This window comes from Macaca nemestrina, chromosome 1, assembly GCF_043159975.1.
Source record: "Macaca nemestrina isolate mMacNem1 chromosome 1, mMacNem.hap1, whole genome shotgun sequence".
Lineage (NCBI taxonomy): Eukaryota > Metazoa > Chordata > Mammalia > Primates > Cercopithecidae > Macaca > Macaca nemestrina.
Window position 1 is genome coordinate 108,729,189 of NC_092125.1, and position 18,718 is coordinate 108,747,906.

The 18,718-nt window shown below is 47.0% G+C and overlaps 2 protein-coding genes across 10 annotated transcripts in view; one reads left to right on the top strand and one right to left on the bottom strand.

The window, feature by feature from the left end:
- The window catches only part of LOC105497836 (LysM domain containing 1), a 20,463-nt gene continuing 1,745 nt past the window's right edge, over positions 1 to 18,718 (top strand). For 2 of the 8 annotated variants that reach the window (XR_011617259.1, XR_011617269.1), the window contains exons 1-3: positions 483 to 802; positions 3,812 to 4,176; positions 4,866 to 5,071. Coding sequence is in view for 2 of the 8 variants with exons in the window: in XM_011769272.3 (XP_011767574.1) it covers positions 623 to 802; positions 3,812 to 4,176; positions 4,866 to 5,004 (684 nt within the window). In the remaining 6 variants the exon portion in view is untranslated. Of the gene's footprint in view, positions 196 to 482; positions 803 to 3,811; positions 4,177 to 4,865; positions 6,137 to 9,458; positions 9,582 to 18,718 lie in introns of those variants that run through there. The other 6 variants (XR_011617263.1, XR_011617262.1, XR_011617264.1 and 3 more) reach the window with 6 other exon arrangements.
- On the bottom strand, positions 6,133 to 9,250 carry LOC105497837 (TNF alpha induced protein 8 like 2). 2 transcript variants are annotated; one of them, XM_011769276.3, is made up of 2 exons: positions 9,153 to 9,250; positions 6,133 to 7,218 (listed from the first exon to the last, which is right to left on the bottom strand). In XM_011769276.3, exon 2 carries the CDS (start codon positions 7,184 to 7,186, stop codon positions 6,632 to 6,634), a length of 555 nt encoding a protein of 184 aa, XP_011767578.1. In that variant the 5' UTR covers positions 7,187 to 7,218; positions 9,153 to 9,250; the 3' UTR covers positions 6,133 to 6,631. The 2 variants fall into 2 exon arrangements, with proteins under 2 accessions (XP_011767578.1, XP_011767580.1); XM_011769278.3 differs by having other exon boundaries at positions 6,133 to 7,191; positions 9,153 to 9,238.

Genomic DNA, 18,718 nt, shown 5'->3' on the forward strand with positions numbered 1-18,718 from the left:
GCTCAGCTGGATCCAGGCCCTTGCATCTTGGTGGATCTGAGGCGTTTAGAGGGACAAGAACCTAGATGTGGAGCCGAAATTTGAGGGTGTGACCTATCTGATGCGGAGCGGACCTTTGAGGATCTCTGAGTGGAAGGTGTACTACAAATTCTCGCAATCCTCACGCTCTTCGTCTGCGGCGACAGTTCACCTGGGGTGGGCCTGATTTGTTCCTGGCTCTAGCAAACAAACCCCGGGACCGGGCAGAGCTGGGATGTGGGAGCGCCCTGAGGCCAGGCTACTTGGGGGCAAACTGAGGAAAGAGTGTTGAGGATTATTTCTAGAGTTCAAAGGTCAGAGGTCAATGTAGCGAGGAGTTGTGGGGGAGTTCAAAGTCGGAGGGGTGCTTAGGGGCGAATCAGGGAGGGACTGAATACTCAAGGGACAGATTTGTGGATAAGGACTTGGAGGGAGGAGAAACCGGGAGGGGGCAGGTGGCGTAGTGCTGGGGAGGCGGGGACACAGGGGAAGAGAGAAGGGGAAAGGAATCCCCTGAATATCTATTCCCAGACTTCAGGCCTGTCACTCGCAGTCTCGGTCGGGCCTCCCCTAGTTGCAACCTAGCTGTCGGCAGGGTGAAGAGATGGCTTCCCCGTCTAGACAGCCCCCGCCAGGGGGGTCAGGACTGCTTCACGGGAGCCGGGCTCGTTCATATGGAAGCCTGGTGCAATCGGCCTGCTCCCCAGTGAGGGAAAGACGCCTGGAGCATCAGTTGGAGCCCGGAGACACCCTGGCTGGACTAGCACTCAAATATGGGGTGACGGTGAGTTTTCCAGGATTGGGGTGCAGACAACAGTCAGGAGGGATTTAGTCCTGAGAAGAATGTAGTGGACCTTCTAGGTAACCTCCCCTGAAATGTTCCTAATGTGTTGAACTCTGTTCTGCCTTTATCTTTGTTTTCCCATCACAGTGTTGCACTGCGTGGTTGGGACAAGTTCTGCTCTACTATTCCAATGGAGAGGAACAGCTCCTATTTTATCATGCCAGACACTGTGCTAGGGGCTTCACATACGTTAGCTCATTTCACCCTCACGTCCGTATCAAGTATACATTTATTGTTCCCTTTTGGCAGATGAAGAAACTGAGACTTTGATTGGTTAACCATTTTGACTAAGGTCAAATAATGATTGTCAGATATGGGATTCAAACAGGTCTGTCTGACTCTGTAAACCACACAGAAAATTTTACATTGAGAGTGATTAAACGTTTACAGCAAATAATGGAGAGCTTATTTTTAGTTCTCAGTTCCTAAAGTGCCTACCTCTCCTTGCTCTTGGTTCCTCCTCAGTGCTCTGCCTTCTTTCTAGTAAGGCGGCTTCCCCGGCACAAAACAGGTACTCTACACCAAGTATTTCAGGTCATGCATGGGGGAAATTGGATAGATGTAAAAATGTATAGCATTGAAATTGATGAGGTTACTCCCCCTACCCCCACCCCTGTTTTCTTGTTCCATCTCACTCAAGCAAATGTTGAATTTAGCCAACATTTTTATGCTTTAGCCAACATTTAAAGCACTGTGATAACTTTTCTGGGAGACAGAAACTTAAACTATATAGTTGCTGTCCTCATGTAATTTATGGCCTAATGAGAAATAAACAGGTACACAAATAATGATTACAAATGACAGAACGTGGTGAATTTGTAAAGGTATTAACAAAGAATCAGGGCCAGGCATGGTGGCTCACCCCTGTAATCCTAGCATTTTGGGAGGCTGAGGCAAGTGGATCACCTAAGGTTATGAGTACGAGACCAGTCTGGCTAACATGGCAAAACACTGTCTCAACTAAAAATACAAAAATTAGCCGGGCGTGGTGGTGCTCGCCTGAAATCCCAGCTACTCAGGAAGCTGAGGCAGAAGAATTGCTTGAAGCTGGGAGGTGAAGGTTGTGATGAGCTGAGATCGCACCACTGCACTCCAGCACTCCAGCCTGGGCAACAGAGCGAGACTCTGTCTCAAAATAAAAAAACGGATAGGAAATCAGAAAGATTAAATTTTAGTTGGAAAGGGGCTGGGGTGGGCCAGGCGTGGTGGCTCATGCCTGTGCTGTAATCCCGGCACTTTGGGAGGCTGAGGCGAGTGGATTGCTTGAGCTCAGGAGTATAGGACCAGCCTGGGCAATGTGGTGAAACCCCATCTCTACAACAAATACAAAAATTAGCTGGGTGTGATGGCATGTGCCTGTAATCCCAACTACTGGGGAGGCTGAGGCAGAGGATCACTTGAGCCCGGGAGGCGGAGGTTGCAGTGAACTGAGATTGTGCCATTACACTCCAGGCTGGGCAACAGAGTGAGACCTTGTCTCCAAAAAAAAAAAAAAAAAAGAAGAAAAAAAATACTAATATACTATATCTGTAGTTTCTATATTTCATTATCTAATTATTATAATAATTAGATAATTATAATTAATAATTTTTAAATAAAGCATTAATGAGCCCCTGCTATGTGTCAAAGTCTGTAGGATGCTAACGACTGCCTGGGGATACAGAGACAGCAAGTCACAATCCTTGCCCTTAAAGGACTCATAGGGTTTAGGCAAAGCAAATATTTAAAGAGGTGAATAATATTATAGTAGGGTTATGTATGATTATAGCAATATTTACAGTATGCATTAGGAGTCCTGAAGAAGGTAACACAAAGGGAGTGGTGGTTGATGAATAGAAGTTTTCCAAGCAGAGAATGGGATAGTAGAGGGGCAGGAGCATTTCAGGTAGAAGTAACAGCATGAATAAAGTGTGAAAAAGATCATGGAATGTTCAAAGAAAAATAAAAAGTTCAGGATAGCAAAATGTAGAGGTGGCAAAGGGAGATTAATCTAGACATTTCCTTTGGGAGCTGGACTGAGAAAGCCCTTGAATGCTAATTTGGTTTTTATCTTTAGCCAATGAGGACCCCATAGGAGGTTTATAAGCAGGGTAGTGGGTTAATCAGATTTATTTTTTTAGAAAGATAGATGCCAAGAGGAGGATGAGTAGAAATAGAGCGAGGAAGGCCAGTTAAACTGTTGTAATAACCCCAGATGAGAAATACTTTGGGTCTATTTTAAATCTTTGGCAATAGGCCTGAAGATGAGACCAGATGTGAGAGAGATTTTTGAAGCAGTTTTGTTGACCACTTGGTATGGTGATGAAAGGCAAGTATTAGTTAAGGATGACATTGATGTTTTTACCTTGGAAGGCCAGGCAAATAGATGGTGATGCCAGTCACTAGGTCCAGTGATGAATAGATAGGTCAAAATAAATATTTATTACCGACATTGTTAATAGTATAGTGTGAAAACCTTTCCCAGAAGCAGTGAAAAGACCCAGGATTGTCGTTCTAGCTGTGTCATTAACTTGATAGATAGTTTCAGGCAAGTAGCTTAACCTCTCTGAGCCTCAGTTCCTTCATTTTTATTTATTTATTCATTTATTTTTATTTTATTTTTTTATTTTTAGAAATGGGGTCTCACTATATTGCTCAGGCTGGACTCTAATTCCTGGGCTCAAGCTGTCCTCCCGCCTCAGCCTCCTGAGTAGCTGGAATTACAGGCATCAGACATTGTGCCCAGCTTGCACAATAAGTTTTTAAAATGTAAGGGGGCCCTAAGACCAAAAAGTGTGAAAACCACTCATCTATAAAGTAGAAATAATGTCAGCCCTTTGTACTTTAGCTTGGTTGTTATGGAATCAGAGAAGACTCTGTGCAGTCACTTTAAAAAGCTCGAGATGCAATGTAAGATTGATCATTATTACTGTCCTGAATTTTGTTGACGCTTTTTTTTTTTTTTTTAAGATGGAACAGATTAAACGTGCAAACCGCCTTTACACTAATGACTCCATCTTCCTGAAGAAAACCCTCTACATCCCCATCCTGACAGAGCCCAGAGACCTGTTCAATGGTTTGGATTCTGAGGAAGAAAAAGATGGAGAGGAAGAAGTACGCCCAAGTAACGATGAAGTTTGGCCACACTCAACTGAGAGGAAGAAACAAGAGACAGGAGCAGGACGTGCCAATGGTGAAGTCTTCCCCACACCTGGCCAGGAAACCCCCACGCCCATCCATGACCTCTCTGCCTCTGATTTCCTTAAGAAGCTTGATTCACAGATCAGCCTGTCCAAGAAGGCTGCTGCCCAGAAGCTGAAAAAAGGGGAAAGTGGGTGAGTATTGAATGGTTCCTTATAAGTTCCTCCCTAGACTCCTCCATTCTTCCTATCTTACCTAACCACAAACACAAGTAAGTAAGCACAGTGCCAACAGCGGCAAGGTGATACGTTTCCCCCATGTGGCCCCAAAGCAATGAGCAGAGACGATGCCTGCTGACACAGGTAGAGGCAGTGGAAAACTGGGTTCTGTGTTCTTATTGGAGTCAGACAGTTGACTTTTTTTGAGACGGGGTCTCACTATGTTGCCCAGGCTAAAGTGCAGTGGCGCAAGCTCCGCCTCCCGGGTTCATGCCATTCTCCTGCCTCAGCCTCCCAAGTAGCTGGCACTAAAGGCACCCACCACCACGCCTGGCTGATTTTTTGTATTTTTAGTAGAGACGGGGTTTCATTGTGTTAGCCAGGATGATCTCGATCTCCTGACCTCATGATCTGCCCGCCTCAGCCTCGCAAAGTGCTGAGATTACAGGCGTGAGCCACCATGCCCAGCCGACAGTTAACTGTTTTTACTGCTCTGGTCATCCATGAAGGAGCATTAGGGTTAGGATTTATCTAGAAGGTATTGAGACTGTCTTGAAGCAACCAGCTTATGTATTAGAAGACAGCTTTCCATGTACCTCTCACTTAGCCCATTGTGAGGTTCTTCCCTTGATCTGTCACTCTTTCCCCCCTTTCCTCACTTGCAGGGTACCTGGGGAGGATGCAGGTCTCCACCTGAGCTCCCCTCGGATGCAGCAACGAGCAGTCCTAGGTCCTGTGCCGCTGACCCGTACCTCTCGGACCCGGACACTACGGGACCAGGAGGATGAAATCTTCAAACTCTGATGTCCCCAGAACTGACTGAGAGAAGCAAGATGTTGAAGGAGAAACTTCAGGGGGAGAGGAGCCTGAGGTGAGGCTCAAGAACATGGCTTACCAGCCTGCCTCCCTCCACTCCAGCCATCTTCCCCAGCCTCCTTGTCCGCCAAAAATTCCTTGGCCTGGGGCAGTTTTATTGGCAAGATTAGGGAATGGGAACTGGACCTTTCCCAGTTCTTGGGCTGAATCTAGAGTTGAGTCCTTTAGACTCAAAAGGCTCTTTTTATATCCCTGTTGCCTTTCCTATCCTTTTTACCATTCCCTGGCCTTAGAACAGGGAAGCAGAGACTCCCCCTCAGCTTCTTCCTCATCTCCAACTGTGTGACATAATTTATTTGGTGCTAATATTGAAGTAATATTTATTTGCTATATTTTATTCCTTCCCACTCTTAGCTAAAAAATGGAATTTCTATAGCCCTGGGGTGAGAGAACCTGGGAACAGTGAGCCAATGAGTGCTGGTTCTCCACCTTCCCCACCTTGTTGGCCAGACATGTGATTGAGGATGAGGCAATCGGTGACCTAGCCTACCGCAGAGAATGGATGACTGCTGGCCTTTTCTCCAATCTTAAAGGGACAGATTTGAACTGAGTTTTTTTTTTTTTTTTTGGTACCCCATTCCTGTTGAATGGGCTCAGTCTTGACTAACCAATTCGCTGTAACTTTTTCACCATTCTTGACCCTGAGAAAAAGCAGCACTGTAGGGACCTGAACCCTCCATTCTACCAGTTCACCCTTCTGACCTGTTCTGCTCAACCTGTGATGAGGGGAACAGATGGAAGGAGGCTTTCCTTGGGGTTTGAAGAGGAAGCCAGTTGTGAGAGTCTCTTTGTTACGCCCCCTACCCTCTAGACCCTCTCTCTCTATGCCCTCCTCCTCACTGCATATTTATTTGCAATTTGTAGCACTGATCTATGGTACAGTTTTGTTTGTTTCTCAAACAGAAGTAGGTAAGGGAACCTCAATAATAATGGAAATCTCCCTCAGTCTCCTGTTTGGAAATGATGAAAGGTGAGAGAAGTGGTGTTTATATACCTCCTTTCTTCTGTGATGACTATAAGGTATACGAAGCTGGACAGATTAAACATTGAGCCCTGTGCATATTCTAGTAGTTTTATTTCCCCTATGAGAATCTCCCCTGCCCTAGCCCCCTCCTCCTGCACTCTGGAACAGAGCCTCTGGCATCTGTCCAAGCTCTGTTTCTAAGGGCCACCTTCCCCTCTTCTGTCTTTAGTGTCCCCAGAGGGGTTCTCTGGGCTGTGCCTCCTTTCCTTGGTTCACATGGGAGGGGGCTTCCCTGTTTCAGAAGTCCCTTATGGGAGAAATAGAGATCCAAGTTTCACTTCACCTTTTTCAGGCAGTTCTGTTTCCTGTCCTGGGGCTGGAGTGGGAGAGAGGCCTCACCCCTCAGCATTGCTCCTTCTCCACCAGCTGTGTGGGGATGGGCTGGTCTCAGAGTCAAAAGCACTCTTGGGAAGGAATGAAGCCTGAAGATTGAAAAGCGTTAGTGGCAGCTGAGCAGGGTTAGGAAGCTCATTATCTGTGTTTTCTCAGTCAGCCATTTTGTCAAAGTGGAATGTGCTAGACTCGGGGCTCTCAGAGCTTCCCTTCATCTAGCAGCTTCCTGAGCCCGTCACAGATCTTGCCAAGGTGCTGAGTGAAGTCAGGCCCATAGAGGGCTGTGAGCAGGCCTGGGTCAGAGAAGTGATCAAACACGTGGCGGATGCGGCCATGTGACTTGGGCGTGAGGTGGTGTTCCACCAACTCCAGCAGCACATCCCGGCACTCGGTCAGCAGGCCAGCCAGAACAGCAGCCTCGAAGGTGAAGTCTACCTCGCCAAAGCTAAGTGCCGTCATGGCACCCTGCCGCAGCTTCTGGCGAAAGCGGGTAGCCAGGGCCAGCTCACTGGGGCCGAAGGAGCCATTGCGGTGCAGTACAGCCACCTTGACAGCCACTTTGATCAGGTCCTTGATCACACGCTGGGCCTGGGGCCGGCTGTGCGTGTACTCCTTGGACACACGGTAGAGCTCATCTAGCACCTCACTGCTTGTCTCATCTATGAAGAGATGAGCCACAGACCGACCCGCCATCTTACTCAGTAGCTTCTTCTCTGCTTGCAGTGCCAGACTCTTTGAGCTGAAGGACTCCATGGGTCCTGGAGAGTGGGGTATGTGGTCAGTCACTAGAAGAAAGGCCACAGGCTTCCTTAGAAAGAGAGAAATGACTTTTCCCCTTTCTGTTGCTTCTTTAGTTTCCATGTCATCATCATCTTTGTTTGTCATCCTCCCCGCCCCCTGAGGCCCCTCAGTCCTCTATGCCTTTCTCCTGCTTTTTCCCCTTAGTGCTGTAGCAAATCTTGACTCCAAAACAGCCCATGGGAGTGGCGATAGCTCCGGCTGGAGGAATGTGGGCACACGGGAGGCTAGCCTAGCACAAGTTACTTCTCAAGGGGAAGTAGGCTGTTGCTGCTGCAGTGAAGACAGGGCTTACCTGACAGATAATTCTTTTTTTTGAGACGGAGTCTTGCTTTGTCACTCAGGCTGGAGTGCAGGGGTGTGATATCTGTTCACTGCAACCTCTACCTCCCAAGTTCAAGCTATTCTCCTGCCTCAGCCTCCCAAGTAGTTGGGATTACAGGCCCCCACCACCATGCCCGGCTAATTTTTGTATTTTTTTAGTAGAGATGGGGTTTCACCATGTTGGCCAGGCTGGTCTTGATCTCCTGACCTCGTGATCCACCCACCTCGACCTCCCCAAGTGCTGGGAATATAGGTGTGAGCCACCACGCCCAGCCTGACAGAATTCTTACAGCTGCCATTTTTGGACACTGACTCTGTGCCATATGTCTGTGTGGTATAGGTATTACCATCCTTGTTTTACAGCTGAGCAAATGATACTTACATTAGATAATTTACCCAAGATCAAACACAACTCATTTTTTGGCCCCCAAAGCCAGTGGCAGCTATTGCACTGTACTTCCTTTAAAGTAAGAAGCATAAGCATCCCAGGAATCCTAATAGGAGTAATAACTAACATTTACTGAGAACCTACTATGTGCCAAGTGCTTTATGTCAGTCATCTTAGTCTTCCCAATCCTGTATAAGGTTAAGGTAGGTATTCCCATTTTGCAGTGAGAAAACTGAAGCTAAGAGAAATTTAGCAATTTGGCCAAAGTCACTAGTAAATGATAAAGATGGGCTTCAAACCAAATAATCCAGAGAAACCTCCTTCCCCAGAATGCTCCCAGTGTGGTTAAAGCCAACTGAGGAAGCACAAGAAACCAGCACCTCAAGAAGGGCAGGCAGTCCTAAAGGTCTGAGCCTTCTGCTGCACTGAACTCAGGACCTTCTTGGCGGCATATCAGCTCCATGTGTCCAGGGTTCTCTCCCCATGGTCTTCGCCTGTGGTTCTTCTGGTTGTTTTGCTTCTTACTTCCCCCTCCCCTGCTCTGCAGGATGTGGCTGTGACCGCAGTGAGGAGCAGCCTCGCCCTCTCCCCCAAACCAAAATGGGAGTCTGAAGAGGCAGGGGAGGTGGGGACTGAGGGGGTTTCTTCCCCAGCTGAATCCTTCCAGTGGAAACCTGAACCTTGCTTTGCTCCCAGCTTGCCTTGGGGCTTTCTGGACCATGTTCCCCAGCCGGAAGAGGAGATTGCTCCATGTGAGCCTTCCTTCCTCCTTGGCCTTCCTGTTACCCAGCTCTCCATTGCCCCCATTGCCGTCTCACATTTGTTCCGATGTCCTCTCCCTCTCTCCCTGTTTCAGTCTCCCTTTTTCTCTTGTCTGGGTCCTCCCTATAATCCTCTCTGGCCTGGCCATACTCTCCCTCTGGCCCTTACCCGTCCATCTCCTTGTCTCCTAAGACTTCCTTGCATTTCACACACATCCATACGGATATGGATCCACCTGCATCCCTCAGCCCTGCCCCCACTGCATCCAAAACCAGGTCTTTCAGAGGCTGCCTTGCCACCAGAAAAACTAAGTTAAGCTCTACAAAGGACCCAAGAATTGTATAAGCAAGAGTTTCACAATATGAAAAGCTAAGACTGAAAGAGCTGGAGACTCCTCTGCCACCGTTACCCCTAAAGTCTACCATTCTGTCACTGCCGGTCCCTCACCTGCTGTGCTGGGTGCCAGTCTTGCCTTGGATGTTCCGGGAAAGCTTACAGAATGGAGAAGCTTCACTTAGTGTGAGAGCCCTTTGGCTTGGCCCCACCCCTTGAGCCCCGCCTACCTACTCTCTGCTCAACCTCCGGTTCATCACTACTGTCTCCAAGAAGGCCTCTGGCCCAAGAGCAACCTAGAAATAAGACAAAGGTCAAAAAGAGTGGAATTCTGTTGGAAACAGTCTTGATTCTTTGAAGGGGGAAAAGGGATTTGCATCCTCTACTCTCACATTGCTTCTTTCTTTTCTTGCTGCCCAGTTCCTGGAGATCCTGTCCTTATATTTCTGCAGTACTGGGAAGGATGTAAAGTCCAAATTTCTGGGGTAGGAAGCTAGTGGGAAAAGTTCTGCAGATTGAAAGGTGGTGCTGTGGGGCGAGTATTTAATATATTATTCCAGTGATTGCTAGGTAAGGGCACAGACTGTCACAACCCTTAATACTGAAGGGAGGAAGGTGCTGGGACCAGGGCTGCTGCACCACAGGTGACCAGCAGGTGCCAGCACAGCACTGAATCACTAGCCCAGAGGAACAAGCCTACTGAGTTGCTTTTTTTTTTTTTTTTTTGAGACGGAGTTTTGCTCTTGTAGCCCAGGGTGGAGTGCAAAGGCGTGATCTCGGCTCACTGCGAGCTGTGCCTCCCAGGTTCAAGTGATTCTCCTGCCTCAACCTCCCAAGTAGCTGAGATTACAGGCATGTGCCACCATGCCCGGCTTGTTTTGTATTTTTAGTAGAGACAGGGTTTCACCATGTTGGCCAGAATGCTCTCAAACTCCTGACAGGTGATCCACCTTGGCCTCCCGGAGTGCTGAGATTACAGGTGTGAGCCACTGCACACCGCAGGGTGAGCTTTGTAGCTGCTAAAGGGATACAAAATGAGGAGCAGTCACAATTGAGTTTTTTTTGTTTGTTTGTTGTTTTGTTTTTGAGATAGGGTCTCGTTCTGTTGCCCAGGCTGGAGTGCAGTGGCATCATCACAGCTGACTGCAGCCTTGACCTCCTGAGCTCAAGAGATCTTCCTACTTCAGCCTCCCTAGTAGCTGGGACCAGAGGTGCACACCACCAGGCCTTCCTTTTTTTTTTTTTTTTGTAGAGAGGAAGGTCTCACTCTGTTGCCCAGGCTGAACTTCTAGGCTCAAGCAATCCTCCCACCTTGGCCTCCCAAAGTGTTGGGATTACAGGTGTGAGCCACTGCACCCATGCTGGAAGTCACAGTTGTTGAATGAGACAAAAACACTTGCCATCAAGAATCTTACAGGGAATCTGGCCAGGGAGATAACCTTAAGCGTAAATAACAGTAATACTAGTCAAACAATGCCATTAACTTTAATGGGGACTTAAATAATTTTTTTTTTTTTTTTTTTTTTTTTTTGAGACGGAGTCTTGCTCTGTCACCCAGGCTGGAGTGCAGTGGCCGGATCTCAGCTCACTGCAAGCTCCGCCTCCCAGGTTTACGTCGTTCTCCTGCCTCAGCCTCCCGAGTAGCTGGGACTACAGGCGCCCGCCACCTCGCCCGGCTAGTTTTTTTGTATTTTTTAGTAGAGACGGGGTTTCACCGTGTTAGCCGGGATCGTCTCTCGATCTCCTGGCCTCGTGATCCGCCCGTCTCGGCCTCCCAAAGTGCTGGGATTACAGGCTTGAGCCACCGCGCCCGGCCGGGGACTTAAATAATTTTGAAAGCTTAATTATGATAGGGCTTGGAAAGATAGATTCAACTACTTAATAGCCAGAGATAGGGAAGAAGTCCCAGATGATGGGGATGGCGTAAGCACATATAGGAAAAAAACATAATACAGGACATTCTCAGGAAGTGGTGATGTATGTCTGGAATGTAGGTTGTTTGAGAGATAAGTGAAGAAGGAAAAAGATCAGATCATAGCAAGCTTTAAAAAAGTTGCTCCAGGCCGGGCGTGGTGGCTCATGCCTGTAATCCCAACACTTTGGGAAGCCAAGGCGGGTGGATCACCTGAGGTCAGGAGTTTGAGACCAGACTGGTCAACGTGGTGAAACCCTGTCTCGGCTGGGTACGGTGGCTCACGCCTGTAATCCCAACACTTTGAGAAGCCAAGGTGGGTGGATCACCTGAGGTCAGGAGATCAAGACCATCCTGGCTAACCTGGTGAAACCCTGTCTCTACTAAAAATACAAAAATTAGCTGGGCATGGTGGTGCGTGCCTGTAGTCCCAGCTACTCGGGAAGCTGAGGCAGGAGATTCGCTTGAACCAGGGAGGCAGAGGTTGTAGTGAGCCGAGATAGTGCCACTGCACTCCAGCCTGGTGATAGAGTGAGACTGTGTCTCCAAAAAAAAAAGAAAAAAAAAGAAACGAAAAGAAAAAGAATAAAGGGAATAAAAATATAAGAAGATGCAAATACAATAACAACTTCTGGATTCAGAATTCTGCTACCTAGTCTTCACCTGTTTTCCTCTCCAGTTTCAAACTCCCCTTCCTTCCTTCCTTCCTTCCTTCCTTCCTTCCTTCCTTCCTTCCTTCCTTCCTTCCTTCCTTCCTTCCTTCCTTCCTTCCTCCCTCCCTCCCTCCCTCCCTCCCTCCCTCTCTCTCTTTCTCTCTGTCTTTTCTTTCTTTCTCAGAGTCTTGCTCTGTCCCTGTCGCCCAGGCTGGAGTGCAGTGACACGATTTCAGCTCACTACAGCCTCTGCCTTTCATATTCAAGTGATTCTCCTGCTTCAGCCTCCCTGATAGCTGGGATTACACCGCCACCACACCTGGCTAATTTTTGAATTTTTAGTAGAGACAGGGTTTCGCCATGTTGACCAGGCTGGTCTCGAACTCCTGGCCTCAAGCTCTCTGCCCATCTTGGCCTCCCAAAGTGCTGGGATTACAGGCATGAGCCATAGCACCCATCTGTAATTTGTGATTTTATTAACTGTCTACCCACTGAGCTCAGATTATGTTTTAGTGTCTGCATAGTGCTTGGCATATACTGTGCTCAATAAATATGTGCTGAAAGAATAAAGTCAAAACATATCCAAAACCAGGATATGAGGGGAAAATGGTAGTAACATAGGAGTCACATGTTATAATGTTCATTTACTTCATTCTTGGGGAGGTCTTTTATTTTCTCTCTCTCTCTCTCTTTTTTTTTTTTTCAATTGAGACAGAGTCTCACTCTGTTGCCCAGGGTGGAGTGCAGTGGTACGATCTCAGCTCACTGCAACCTCTGCGTCCCAGGTTCAGCAGATTCTCTGCCTCAGCCTCCTGACTAGCTGGGATTTCAAGCACCCACTGCCATGCCTGGCTAATTTTTGTATTTTTAGTAGAGATGGGGTTTCTACCATCCTGGCCAGGCTGGTCTTGAACTCCTGACCTTGTGATCCACCCACTTCAGCCTCCCAAACTTCTGAGATTACAGGCGTGAGCCACCGCACCTGGCCAAAAACATTTTTTTTCTTTTTTTTGAGATGGAGTCTCGCTCTGTCACCCAGGCTGGAGTGCAGTGGCGCAATCTCAGCTCACTGCAACCTCCACCTCCCGGATTCAAGCAATTCTTCTGACTCAGCCTCCTGAGTAGCTGGGATTACAGGCATGTGCCACCACGCCTGGCTAATTTTTTTGTATTTTTAGTAGAGACGGAGTTTCACCATATTGGCCAGGCTGGTCTCGAACTGTGATCCACCCACCTCGACCTTCCAAAGTGCTGGGATTACAGGCGTGAGCCACTGCACCTGGCCACAAATTTTTTTTAGAGACAGGGTCTTGCTATCTTGCCCAGGCTGGAGTACAGTGGCTCAGTCACTGCTCACTGCAGCCTCGAACTTGTGGACTGAAACAGACCTCCTGCCTCAATCTCCCAAAGTGCTGAGATTACAGGAGTAAGTCACTGTGCACCCTGGCGAAACAATGGTATCTTAAATGTGCAAAACACTTTTGAATTTGCAAAACATTTCACCTACAGTATCTTATTGGATCCTAAGAAGTAGGCAGGAAGGTAGTATGTCCACTTACAGAAGACAGAGTCAGACTTAGAGATAAGTAGTTTATCCAAAGCCATACTCCAGAGATGAATCTAGCTAAGTCTCACTGACTTTCAATGGTGCTCTTTCCACTGTGTAATCTACAGGAAATGAATAGTACTTTTTTGAGCAATTTCTACTTTGAAGCAAAATGAAGATATTTTGCACTTAATTGGATAAACTTCAGAAGATATTTTGCACTTAATTGGGAAAGTATTCAGGATGGAACAGTCCTATGTTTGTTTTAGTTGAGGTTTTACCATGGTTAAGATCGGTACTCTCATATCAGTTCAGAAAGAGTAAGTTTAGTGTGATTTAAAGCAGTCAAGTAAGTCAGCCTGACATAGCTGGAGATAGTTCACAGCTTTTACTCTTTTTTTTTTTTTTTTTTTTGAGATGGAGTCTTGCTCTGTCGCCCAGGCTGGAGTGCAGTGGCCAGATCTCAGCTCATTGCAAGCTCCGCCTCCCGGGTTTACACCATTCTCCTGCCTTAGCCTCCCGAGTAGCTGGGACTACAGGTGCCCGCCACCTCGCCTGGCTAGTTTTTTGTATTTTTTAGTAGAGACGGGGTTTCACCATGTTAGCCAGGATGGTCTCGATCTCCTGACCTCGTGATCCGCCCGTCTCGGCCTCCCAAAGTGCTGGGATTACAGGCTTGAGCCACCACGCCCGGCTGATTACTTTTTTTGTTTTGGGTATTTATTTATTTATTTACTTACTTACTTATGAGACAGAGTCTCGCACTGTCGCCCAGGCTGAAGTGCAGTGGTGTGATCTCCGCTTACTGCAACCTCTGCCTCCCAGGTTCAAGTGATTCTCCTGCCTCAGCCTCCCGAGTAGCTGGGATTACAGGTGCGTGCCCCCACGCCCGGCTAATTTTTGTATTTTTAGTAGAGACTGGGTTTCACTATGTTGGCCAGGCTGGTCTTGAACTCCTGACCTCATGATTCGCCCAGCTTGGCGTCCCAAAGTGCTGGGATTACAGGCGTGAGCCACCGTGCCCATCCTATTTTTATTTATTTTTTTTGAGATGGAGTCTCACTCTGTCACCCAGGCTGGAGTGCAGTGGCACGATCTCGGCTCATTGCAATCTCTGCCTCCCAGGTTCAAGCGATTCTCCTGCCTCAGCCTCCTGAGTAGCTGGGATTACAGGCGCGCGCTACCACTCCCAGCTAATTTTTTGTATTTTTAATCGAGATGGGGTTTCACCACGTTAGCCAGGACTGTCTTGATCTCCTGACCTCATCATCCACCTGCCTTGGCCTCCCAAAGTGCTGGGATTACAGAAGTGAGCCACCGTACCCAGCTTGGTTTTTTTTGTTTTTTTGTTTTGTTTTGTTTTGTTTTGTTTTGTTGTTGTTTTTCCTCTGAGCCACAGGATGTTTGTTTGTTTTTAATCTTTGATGCATTTATTTCTTCCTCTACTTACTGCATGCCAGGCATTATGATTAAGTGCTGGGGATAGAAAGATAAAAGACAAGCTTTCTGTTTTTTTTTTTTTTCTTTTTTAAAGATTGAGTTTCGCTCTTGTTGCCCAGGCTGGAGTGCAATGGTGTGATCTTGCCTCACCGCAACCTCCACCTCCCGGGTTCAAGCGATTCTCCTGTCTCAGCCTCCTGAGTAGCTGGCACTACAGGCGCCCGCCACCATGCCCAGCTAATTTTGTATTTTTAGTAGAGACAGGGTTTCTCCATGTTGGTCAGGCTGGTCTTGAACTCCCAACCTTAGGTGATCTGCCCACCTCGGCCTCCCAAAGTGCTGGGATTACACGTGTGAGCCCCTGCACCTAGCCACTTCCTGTCTTTAGACTAAGTGGTAAACATGAAAAATCTTAATGGAAGTATCCAATAAGCAATTGTATACGTGAGTCGAGAACTCAGGAGAAAGACCTGAGTTGAACACCTAGATTTTATGGTAAGCAGCATATAAACAGTTTATTGTGGCAGGGTGCGGTGGCTCACGCCTGTAATCCCAGCATTTTGGGAGGCCAAGGCGGGCAGATCATGAGGTCAGGAGATCGAGACCATCCTGGCTAACATGGTGAAACCCCATCTCTACTAAAAATGAAAAAAAAAAAAAAAATTTAGCCGGGTGTGGTGGCAGGTGCCTGTAGTCCCAGCTACTCAGGAGGCTGAGGCAGGAGATCAGGAGGCTGAAGCAGGAGAATGCGTGAACCCAGGAGGCGGAGCTTGCAGTCTTGCAGTGAGCCGAGTGAGTCACTGCACTCCAGCCTAGGTGACAGAGCAAGACTCCATCTCAAAACAAAAACAAAAACAAAACAGTTTATTGTAACTGTTGGTTTTGTAACTGTTCTTATTGTTGGATTATCCTGACCAATGAGAATATGTAGAGCAGAAAGAGGTGGCTAAGGACATGACCATAGGAAACACTAGCATTTAAAGGGAGTTCAGAGAAGGCTAAGAAAGGTTATATTAGGCTGGATGTGGTGGCTCACACCTGTAATCCCAACACTTTGGAGGCTGAGATGGGCAGATCGCTTGAGGTCAGGAGTTTGAAAGCAGCCTGGCCAACATGGCGAAACCCTGTCTCTACTAAAAATATAAAAATTAGCTGGGCGTGTTGGTGGGTGCCTGTAATCCCAGCTACTCCGGAGGCTGAGACAGAGAAGGGCTTGAACCCAGGGGGCTGAGGTTGCAGTGAGTGAGCCAAGATTATGCCACTGCACTCCAGCCTGGGGCGTCAGAGTGAGACTGTCTAAAAAAAAAAAAAAAAAAAAAAAAGCCATATCAATAGAAGTGAAACTATCCATTCATTAAAAGTATATATTTATTAAGCCCCTAGTCTCTGTCAAGAGAAAGAAGGACCTCAGGAGCCAAAAGAAGAAAGCATTTCAAGGAAGGGGGAGTCAACAGGGTCAAATGGCACAGAGAGGGCAAAAGGATAAAGACTGAAGAGTTGTTCATTGAATGTGACCAGGAGGTCACTGGTGGCCTTAATGAGAGCAATCTCGGTGGACTGATGGGGGCAAAAACTAAAATGATTGAGAATAGGAATCATGAAAATGGATATAGCAAGTATAGGTAACTCTAGAAGCTTAGCTATGAAGGGAAGAGAGACATTGAGTGATGACTGAGTGCGGACAAGGATCAAGAGAAAGTTTGGAATGTTTTCCTTTTAATCATGGGAGTTACTTGAGCATGTGTATATGCTAAGGGGAAAATATCAGTAGAAAAGGACAGGTTAAAGATCGTGGCTGACGTCGGTAATCCCAGCAGTTTGGGAGGCTGAGAGGGGAGGATCACTTGAGTCTAGGAGTTCAAGACCAGCCTGGGCAACACAATGAGACCCTGCTGCTTCTTCCTTTTTTTTTTTTTTTAAGTTAATACCTTCTGTGTGCAGGCACTATGCTACAAGGAAAGGATACAGTGTTGAGCAAGATAGACAATCAGGGACTGCATAGAACTTCTAGTAAAGTCATAGGTGAACCTTCGACAGGAGATACAGATGGCGTTCACTAGGATGAGAGAGGCATGATGATGCAGCTAAGTATATCTGTAGAGAGCAAAAAGTTGGTGGAATCCTCACTTTATTATCTCTATGTTCTCTGAAGATGGAAAAGGGTTTTCCTGAGATGAACAAGGAAATGGTAAGGAAAAGAACTTGCAAAAAAAGGAGGAAGTTTGAAATAGCTCCCTGGGGACTAGAAGAGAGTGCTTTTCCAATCCAATCTGTGGGACGTGTGATTTTCTTTTTTTGAGACAGAGTCTCACTCTGTTGCCCAGGTTGGAGTGCAGTGGTGCAATCTCGGCTTACTGCAACCTCGGCCTCCCGGGTTCAAGCGATTCTCCTGCCTCAGCCTCCCAAGTAGGTGGGACTACAGGCACATGCCGCCATGCCTGGCTAATTTTTTGTATTCTAGTAGAGACAGGGTTTCACTGTCGTTGCCCAGGCTGGTCTCAAACTCCTGAGCTCAGGCAATCCACCCACCTCGGCCTCCCAAAGTGCTAGGATTACAGGTGTGAGTCACTACGTCTAGCCAGGACTGTGTGATTTTCTTCAAAACACTAAGGGAGTAGGAAGAGAGGGTTTTGTTTTGTTTTGTTTTAACAGAGTTTCTCTCTGTGTCACCCAGGCTGGAGTGCAGTGGCACGATCTCGGCTCACTGCAACCTCCCGTCTCCCGGGTTCGAGCAATTCCCCTGCCTCAGCCTCTTGAATAGCTGGGATTGCAGATGCCCATCACCACGCCCAGCTAATTTTTTTGTATTTTTAGCAGAGCTGGAGTTTCTCCATGTTGACCAGGCTGGTCTCAAAACTCCTGACCTCAGGTGATCTGCCTACCTCGGCCTCCCAAAGTGCTGGGATTACAGGGGTGAGCCACTTCGCCCAGCCAAGAGAGTCATTTTGATTTGTCCTTCAAAATAGCCCTCAGATTCATTTATTTCTTTCTAAACCTGTTCCCATCGCCTTTGTCTGATTGTCCCTCTCCCCTCAGCTTTAGACCTATTTTCTTGCTAGTAGGTCTCTGTCTTCTTGCTTAAAAAAAAAAAAAAAAAAAAAAGAAAGAAAGAAAAAGACAAGTTGCACCCTTTTTCAAGAATTCAAAATGACATCCTACTCCTGTCAGATGATTTTAACCAGTTCACCTAGGCATTCCAGGCCTTCTGTAATTTGTCTTCCCCTTTTCCCTCTCCTTGCTCCTAACTAGTGCCTTTCCCACATACCAGCCTCACAGCACCTTTTTGTTATCCATGCTGCAGGCTCCTTGTTCATCAAGTAAAAGCTTTTGCTGAAGCTGTGTCCCTCGAGAACATTTTCTTCTTTTGCACCAAGCCAACTCCCACCAAAGTTTTCCTGTCCTCCATGATAAAATGTATCAAACGTCTTTCTGTGCAGTCTTTGGAGAAAATTTATTATCTTCTTTGCACATTTGGAAATTTATGTTCAATGTAGCTTTTCTTTTGAGACTTGGTGTTGCTTTTTAATAGTTTAGTACATGTAAATCTTATTTTAATTCAAATGTATTATCATTTTCTTAAAGTCTGGGACCACAACCCAGTAGATTGTGCAGTGGATTGTGCAGTAGATTGTGTCTCAAGTAAGTGTTTAATACTTACTGAACTGAGATTTAAGCTGGGTCCTAAAACTTTAAATGAATTATACCCTAATCCCCACTCACTAATCTATTCAATAAGCATGTATCTGAGTACCTAAACCCTGTGCTAGGAGCTGGGGAGATTTCTTTTAACCTCTCAGTGCCTCTATATTTTGAGGTGTCTTTCTCTCAAAATTTCTTTTTTTTTTTTTTTTTTTTTTTTTTGAGACGGAGTCTCGCTGTGTCTCCCAGGCTGGAGTGCAGTGGCGTGATCTCGGCTCACTGCAAGCTCCGCCTCCCGGGTTCACGCCATTCTCCCGCCTCAGCCTCCCAAGTAGCTGAGACTACAGGCGCCCGCCACCACTCCCGGCTAGTTTTTTGTATTTTTAGTAGAGACGGGGTTTCACCATGTTAGCCAGGATAGTCTCGATCTCCTGACCTCGTGATCCACCCGCCTCGGCCTCCCAAAGTGCTGGGATTACAGGCTTGAGCC